Source organism: Rutilus rutilus (assembly GCF_951802725.1).
Source record: "Rutilus rutilus genome assembly, chromosome: 15".
In the NCBI taxonomy this organism is placed as follows: Eukaryota; Metazoa; Chordata; class Actinopteri; order Cypriniformes; family Leuciscidae; genus Rutilus; species Rutilus rutilus.
The window spans coordinates 30,859,871-30,867,854 of NC_140220.1; the positions used below are offsets into that span (position 1 = coordinate 30,859,871).

At 39.2% G+C, this 7,984-nt stretch overlaps 2 protein-coding genes across 4 annotated transcripts; one reads left to right on the forward strand and one right to left on the reverse strand.

Annotated features, from left to right (window-relative positions):
* Positions 1–486: 486 nt before the first annotated feature.
* prph2lb (peripherin 2-like b) lies at positions 487–5,510 on the reverse strand. 3 transcript variants are annotated; one of them, XR_014629966.1, is made up of 5 exons: positions 5,351–5,496; positions 4,053–4,867; positions 3,337–3,583; positions 982–1,602; positions 487–597 (listed from the first exon to the last, which is right to left on the reverse strand). XR_014629966.1 is itself a non-coding variant. In XM_084432277.1 (4 exons), exons 2-4 carry the CDS (start codon positions 4,628–4,630, stop codon positions 1,348–1,350), a joined length of 1,080 nt encoding a protein of 359 aa, XP_084288403.1. In that variant the 5' UTR covers positions 4,631–4,867; positions 5,351–5,510; the 3' UTR covers positions 487–1,347. The 3 variants fall into 3 exon arrangements, 2 of the variants coding, with proteins under 2 accessions (XP_084288403.1, XP_084288404.1); XM_084432277.1 differs by having other exon boundaries at positions 487–1,602; positions 5,351–5,510; XM_084432278.1 differs by having other exon boundaries at positions 493–1,602; positions 4,053–4,504.
* Positions 5,511–6,177: 667 nt separating this feature from the next.
* Positions 6,178–7,483, forward strand: tmem179aa (transmembrane protein 179a-A). Its single transcript, XM_084432883.1, has 4 exons — positions 6,178–6,522; positions 6,610–6,747; positions 6,984–7,062; positions 7,177–7,483. The coding sequence occupies exons 1-4, from the start codon at positions 6,221–6,223 to the stop codon at positions 7,354–7,356; spliced, it is 699 nt and encodes a 232-aa protein (XP_084289009.1). The 5' UTR covers positions 6,178–6,220; the 3' UTR covers positions 7,357–7,483.
* Positions 7,484–7,984: the final 501 nt, after the last annotated feature.

Consider the following 7,984-nt stretch of genomic DNA (forward strand, 5'->3'; position numbering starts at 1 on the left):
TATTAACCACAAACCGAAAATCTCGAAGGAACCCTCGGGGAATTAGTTTTCCGGATTCTAACGTCATACCTGGCTTCAAGGCTAGCTATTGCGGTTGATTGAGTCGTCAATGATTTTTTAATCCAAGATGGAGAGAACGCTGTTAATCGGATGCGTACCTCGGTGGCGGACTGCAAGATAAGTGCAGTGCAATCTCTTTAGTTCAGGGGATTTGGTTTGGAGCAGTACTTGTGCCTGAAAGTTAAGCATCTTAGCTTGCCTTGAAGAGCATACTTGTAATGCAGTAGATAGGCATTGTCTCAACTTTATTTCTTATAATTAAGACTTTATTTTAAAATTATGGCTTTAACTTGTCAGATGTCTGTCTTTCTGCATATGCAAGATAGCTGATATATAGGCCTATATATAATTTATTTTTTTATTTGAATAAACACACCAAATATAATAAATAAAGTAGCAATCGTAAAAAATAAAGTCACAATTATAAGAATTAAAAAAACACCATGGGTTTAATACATTGCAAAACAGTGAGATTTATATAAAACATCAGTGCTGCAGTAATGCATTCAGAAGCCATTGTTAGCACCGATAAGTTATCTGGGGGAAAAAAAGAAAGAAAAACAAATTCAGCCCCATTGGCTCAGTCCTATGTAAGTCTCCAAAGTAATATATGAATGATTGACTAGTAGTAAAACTGAATAGATCTAAATGAAACAAATAAAGTAAGTGAGCAAAAGAGAAAAAAGATCCTTGTTGGATCCCAAAAGGCATTTTATAGTTTATGGATGGTAATACCTCCTTAGTAATGGAACAAAGGCCTATAATTGAACCCTTTTCAGATTAACTTGAAACGTGATTATCATTAGGATGAACAAAATAATATTCATTACAGGGTAGAGGCACAGGGAAGCTTGTCTTCCATTACCATCTTTGTTTATAGCCATGTTTAACAGTGTTACTAACATATTAATCCCAATTTACCTTGCAAGTCGTCAGTCACTGGAATTTCCCCCTTTTTAGAATTGCAAAATGAGATTTTACATGAAGTGATTGATTGATTATTGGCTGTTGAGTTGATACAAATCAGTCCTGTTCCCCAGCATTTTACATATACTATTTTCCTTTTGTATGGCACAAGGATTACATTGCAATTAAGTGCCTTTTAACTGAGATCACATTTTCAGCATCCAATATGATGTTTTTCTGTTCCAGTTCATTCTTCATTTTTTTCCCTCTTTGTGTAAATCAAGTAAAGAGTCAAAGGCTACAATGCAGAGCTGGATCTGCCTTTCCAAGGCTGCCATTGTTGAATGGCTGGATAAGTCTCAATATCCAATGTCTCTAGCTCTACCTGGCGACAGGGATTTCCTTAATGGGCACGTTCTCTTGTGCTTGCTGGCTGGTGCTTGGTACATCTATGTTGGGATCATCATCTACCTGGTAGCACTTGCCCAGGTTCTTGATGATGTTGAAGTTATAACGTGCAGTGTCTGCAATGCTGTTCTCCAGAAGCCAGCCATCAGACCTAGAGTCAGGGTCCCCTAACCTCAGCACATTTTCCATGGCTGTCTGAAGATAACGCACTCCTGTCAGCACAGACACCTAGAGAAATGAGGGGGAAAAAGAAAAGAAAATGAGTAGACTACAAGTGAAGATACTGGGTATTATTAGATGGTAATCAAACAATCAGTTCTCATAACCAAAGTGTCAGATGCAGGAGAAATGGGCAGGAATAAAGATCTGAGTGACTTTTACAAAGGCCAAATTGTTATGTCAAGGCGACTGGGTCAGATGATCTCTGAAATGGCAAGGCTTGTGGGGTGCTTCAGGTCAGCAGTGGTGAAAAATTTCCAATAGTGGTCTGAGGAGGGACAAACCGGCAACAGGGTGTTGGGTGCCTAAGGCTCATTGATGCATGAGGGCAATGAAGGCTATCCCATCTGGTCCAGGCAAACAGAAGGTCTACTTTGGCACAAGTCACACACAAATTTTGATGATGGTTATGGGAAGAATGTGTCAACACACACTGTGCATCACACTCTTCTGCGTATGGGGCTGTGTAGCCGCAGACCAATCAGAGTGTCTATGATGACCCCTGTCCACTGCCAAAAGCGTCGGAACTGAACCTTGGAGCAGTGGAAGAAAGTTTGCCTTTTCCGACGAGTCCCGTTTTCATGTGGATGTCTGTGTACGTGTGCGCCAATTACCTGGGGAAGTGATGGCACCAGGATGCACTGTGGGACGACAACAAGCCGGTGGAGGAAGTGTGTGATGCTTCCGGCCATTCATGTGGACTTAAATTTGACACATGCCACCTATACCTAAACATTGTTGCAGACCAAGTGGCCTCTTTCAGCGGGATAATGCACACTGCCACACTGCACACATTGTTCAGGAATGGTTTGAGGAAAATGATAAAAAGTTCAAGGTGTTGATCTGGCCTCTAAATTCCCCAGATCTCAATTTAATTGAGCACCTGTGGGATGTCCTGGACCTACAGTATACAAGTTCGATCCATGGCGGCTCCACCTCACACCCTACAGAACTTGAAGGATCTGCTGCTAACGTCTTGGTGCCAGATACCACAGGACACCTTCAGTGGGTCAGCACTGTTTTGGCAGCATGTGGAGGACCAACAGCTTATTAAGCAGGTGGTCATAATGTTTTGACTCATTGGTGTGAGTGTATTTATATTATATTTTAAGAAAGAAGTCTCTTATGCTCACTGATCAAAAATACAGTAAAACAGTAGTATTGCTAAATATTATTACAGTTTAAAATTAGTTTTCCATTTTAATATATTTCAAAATGAAATGTATTCCTGTGATTCAGCAAAGCATGAGTTTTCAGCAGCCATTACTCCAGTCTGCATGATTTATTAATAGACATATTTTGTAACATTATAAATGTCTTTATTCTCACTTTTGGTCAATTTATTGCGTCCTTGCTGCATAAACGTATTAATTAATTTTTTCTTTTAATCTTACCCCAAACTTTTAATTGGTAGTGTATCACGCTTTCCACAAAAATATTAAGCAGCTATACTGTTTTCAACATTGACAATAATAAGGAGCACCAAATCAGCATAGTATGATATCTGAAGGATCATGTGACACTGAAGCCTGGAGTAATGATGCTAAAAATTCAGCTTTGCCATCACAAGAATAAATTACATTATAAAATATTAAAATTGAAAAAAGTTATTTTAAATTTCACAATTTTACTGTTTGTACAGTATCTTTTATTCAGTTATTCAAAATAAATTACTCCCAACTTTTGACCAGTGTATATATTACAGAATATGGAATTAAATTTTGTCAGATCAATATCACACACCTCAAAAAGCCAGATGATGAGAACGATTAAGCCAATGGACTGCATTATCTGTGTGTAGTGCTCAAGCAGAGCCTGTCTGCAACCCCTTCGGTTCAGGTTCAGCTCCTCCTTCTGATAGTCATAATGATAGTGCGCTGAGTTGTTGGTGATTTGATGCTGAATACAGGGCCGAGGAGAATGCAGACCACAGCAGCTGAACGGCACCCCGTTGATCAGATACTTCCCTTCCACGTTACTCCGCAGCCTCCTGAAGAAGAGAAGAGTGCATTAATGATGTATGAAGGCATACACAGATGAATAAGAGTAAAGAAATGTTTTGATGATGAAGGCTGATGCATTGCATTGAAATGCATATAATCCTCAGCTTTATTTCAGCTTTCTGCATCATCTGTTAAAGGGATAGTTAAACCAAAATGAAAATTGCATCATGTCATCATTTCGCTCACCTAAATGTTGTTCCAAACCTGTATGAGTTTTTTCTTCTGTGGAACATATTTGGAAATTGTCCACACAATGTTATATTGGACCCCACTACCTTTTATTGTAGAGACAAAAACGGTCAAAACATTCTTTAATTTTGTGTTCTGCAGAGAAAAGAAAGTCATACAGGTTTGGAATTACATGAAGGTGAGTAAATGATGACAGAATTTTCATTGTTGAGTGAACAATGCCTTTAACCCCTTAACATGAAAGTGCATTGACTAAAATTGACTTACTCCACCACTTCGCTATTGGTCATATCCAGGTAGCGGTTACTAATCCACTGAATGTGAAACCAGTCCCGATACCCTCCATTGCCGCAGCACTGAAACTGCATTTGCAGCATGTCCATTGTGCGTTTAATGTAGCAGCGACCCGGCGTGTCCGTGTCCTTATAGTAGCGCATGGCGTCACGAAGGCCTAAAAACAGCGACTCTTCCAGATCGTTGCGCATGCTATAGCACATCAGGGCGCCCACGAGGATGCAGAACGTAAAGAAAAAGGTACATATGATGTAAGGCAGCATCAGCAACTTCCATCGCAGGAACTTGGTGGTGTCCACACAGTCATAGCAGATCTTGCCCCCCAGGAAGTTGATCGCACAGGCAGTCAAGCCAACACAGATAAGCATGTTTGGCACCGAGTCGATCTCTTTTGACATCAGCTCCCGCCTCTTCTCGATCTCCACCTTTAAGAATAAGCCCAGGCTGAAGAGCGTGACTCCCGTGACCACAGACACCCAATTCAGCACCCATAAAACCTGGGCCAGTTTGTCTCTCCTTGTCTTCGTAAATGTCACTTTTAAAACTGCCATTGTCAATGTAAAGTGTTACTTTTACCGTCTCAGCAGTACATTTTTACGTCCATGTGTGAAGCTCATTTTATTTACATTGATTTAACGTACTGGGTAAATGGGAGAGAACGGGGAACATGTTCCACAGGGAGGAGGGGAGTGAACTGGGAGAGAAGGCCAAGAGGGCCACATAAGCAGCTTAGAGTAGGTATTTTTACACTCCTGGGTGGCGGCCTTGGCTGCATAATAGTGCAGGTACTGAAATCAAGATGAAAATGTAAGAAATTAATGCACAGACACTTTACATATGAAAATGGCTATTTAAGATACATAGTATATATTTGTAAAAATACTATATATACTAATATTCTGATACCATATTCTTGTAAATACTAAAAGGTTATTTCTGAGTTTAATGTAATGTGCAAGCTTATTGTAGTTCAGTAAGTTTAGAAATTGCATATTGAAAATTACTGAATTAATTACAGCTTAAATTCAGTCATACTCGATACACAATATCGATAGACAGATTGACAGACAGACAGAAAAATAGATAGATAGATAGATAGATAGATAGATAGATAGATAGATAGATAGATAGATAGATAGATAGATAGATAGATCATTACATTAGCTATTGCAAAACAACATAATAAATAACATAAAAAATAATAATGGCTTGAATAATAGCTAATGTCTTTTTCAGTCAAATTTCCACATCCCTATCCCTCTTTAACCTACCTGCTCAGATCTCACATAGTCGCATAAGGGCTTGTAATCCATGGACCTTGATTGTTGGTGCTGTCATATTCCCTTTTTTGCTTATTTCTGGTAAGGGACTACAGAAGAGGTGAGAAGCGTGTTTAGAGTGACTTCCGTCCAGACTCACTTTGACCTCCACGTAATCCATTTATCCCTAGGATTTAACAGAACACCTCCAAGCCATCTGGGCCAATCCCAAGTGAATAAAATCAGTGCTTCCACCCCCCCCCCCCCCCCCCCCATCCCCATGCTTTCAATAATAAATAATAACATATGTAGGCCTATTTATTAATATGTGAAATAACCCCCACCAACCCAAAACATGGGTCAGTTCAAGGACAAACTCCCTAAAATGTTTAGATTTGGGGTAGAACCTAACTGGTATGTTTATGTATTTTCAGACTGGTATTTGTCAGTATACTGGACAAATTAGTTTTTTACATGTAGCCTATAGCAATGATTAGGCTATGTCAAAGATTGGGAAAAAATGTTGCAGAATGTAAGAATGATGCTAAACACATCTGACAGCAGGTATTGTATATGAATCTGATTCCATTTCCCCCAATTGTCTATAAAATGTGTCAAATAAAACGTCAGAAGTAAAAAAAAGTCCATGTCCAGTGCTGAACTGAATATTAAATATAACACAATTTTTGCATTTTGCAGCGTTCGATATTTTTCATATCTAAACAATGTTTGTTAACATTTAATATTTTAGCTTAGGCAACGATGACAACACTGCAATCAAAAAGTAAAGAGTGCAGTGCATGCAGTGGTGACATAGTCGTCCAATAATATGATGCCGACATTCACCGTCATGCGCAATAGCGGAATGCAGTCGCCGGAACGATGGCCGTTGATAATTTTCTCTTTGGCCAGTGCATCCTTTATTTTTTAGCTTTTATTTTCGGTTTTATCGCCGTTGTGCCTCTCTCTGAAAACGGCGATGACTTTCAGGGGAAATGCCTGCTGTTTACTGAGGGAATGTGGCAAAACGAGAACATGACGATGGGGAAACAGCGCTTTATAGTTGAAGAATGGGGACCAGAGTCGTCCTGCCGCTTCATCACTTTCGTGGGCATCGTGTCTCTCATCCTCTCGGCCGTACAGGCGTGGCGGACCTTTTTCTTCCTCTGCAAAGGCCACGACTAGTAAGCACTTACATCAAATTGATTATGAAATCACCCCAACGTTTCAAGCAGTAAATGATGTTCTTTTCTGTCCTCATCTCTTTGCAGCTCTCTTTTGCATGCCTTCCTGAATCTTCTCCTGTCCCTCTTGGTGGTTTTTATAGTGTTTGTGGCCGGTACTATCTCCAGTGTTGGCTTCAGTGGATGGTGTGATGCTGTCACTGAAAATGGGGCGATGCCGAGCAGGTAGACGGGTTTTAACCATTTTGATCTAGTTAGAATTAAGCAATATCACACAAGCAGAAGTGCTGCATTGCAGATCATGACTGGCTGACTGTCTACAATGTATGTATGTGTATACTGTGTGTACTGTATAAGATATATAATAAATATTGGCATGGCTGTGATTATAAATAGTTCCAAAATATAGTCACTTTTTATATTACTTCCGCTTTAAATTTGGTTTAATTTCTCTTTGGCAGTTGTGAGGATCTGCAAGACACAGATTTAGAGCTCGGTGTTGACAACTCCTCCTTTTATGACCAGTTTGCCATTGCACAGGTAAACATTCATCCACAAGTAATATAAAATCTACATTCACAAGCTGAGATTTGACAGTATGTATTTCAAAATATCCATAATATGTGATATGTAAATATTTTCTTCTTTCCACAGTTTGGCCTGTGGTCGGCCTGGTTATGCTGGCTGGGTCTAACAGTGATAGCCTTCCTGAAGGTTTACCATAACCACCGACAACAGGAGCTGCTAGACGGTCTAGTTCAAGAGAAGGAGCTCCTGCTAGGTCATCCTTTACAGAGGAGTTCTTATATGTACAACAGGAACGCCATGATTTAAACATACTGTACATATCTCACTTAGTCCATTTACACTGCATGAGCTAGTTTCTGACAGCAGAATTAAGCCCTCAAGATAAAATGTATTTTTGTATAAAAACCTCTATCAAACATTATATATGAGTCTTAGTTATTAGATTCTTTAACTCAAATTATGTTAATTAAATAAATGTTCATGGAACACAAGGCTGAATCCAGAGTTAAATTGTTTCCACTGTTGTTCTTTAGACAGCACCCTGACATAATTCTCTTCAAACTTTACATGGAATTATCACATGTTCATATTCACTCTTATTTTTACAGTATAGGACATAATGAAGACTGCCTGTGAGATATTGTTGTATCTCATGCATTGGGAGATTCAGTAAAGCGTAAATGAGCAGATGTCAGTGCTTTACAAATTCACTTCTTGTGAATTGTAAAGTCAACTGCAAATAGAAGCTGTACTGCCTTTACTGTACATGGGAATATAATCAGAAATAAAATTGAATAATGGCTCTTAATACGGCTTTATTCTTTAACCTATAGGACCAGAGTTTATCCTCACTTTTATACAGTCTTTTGCATGTAGCCATTGACAATATATTCGATTGCTTCTCCCTTATTATTGCTGGTCCCTTACATTATAA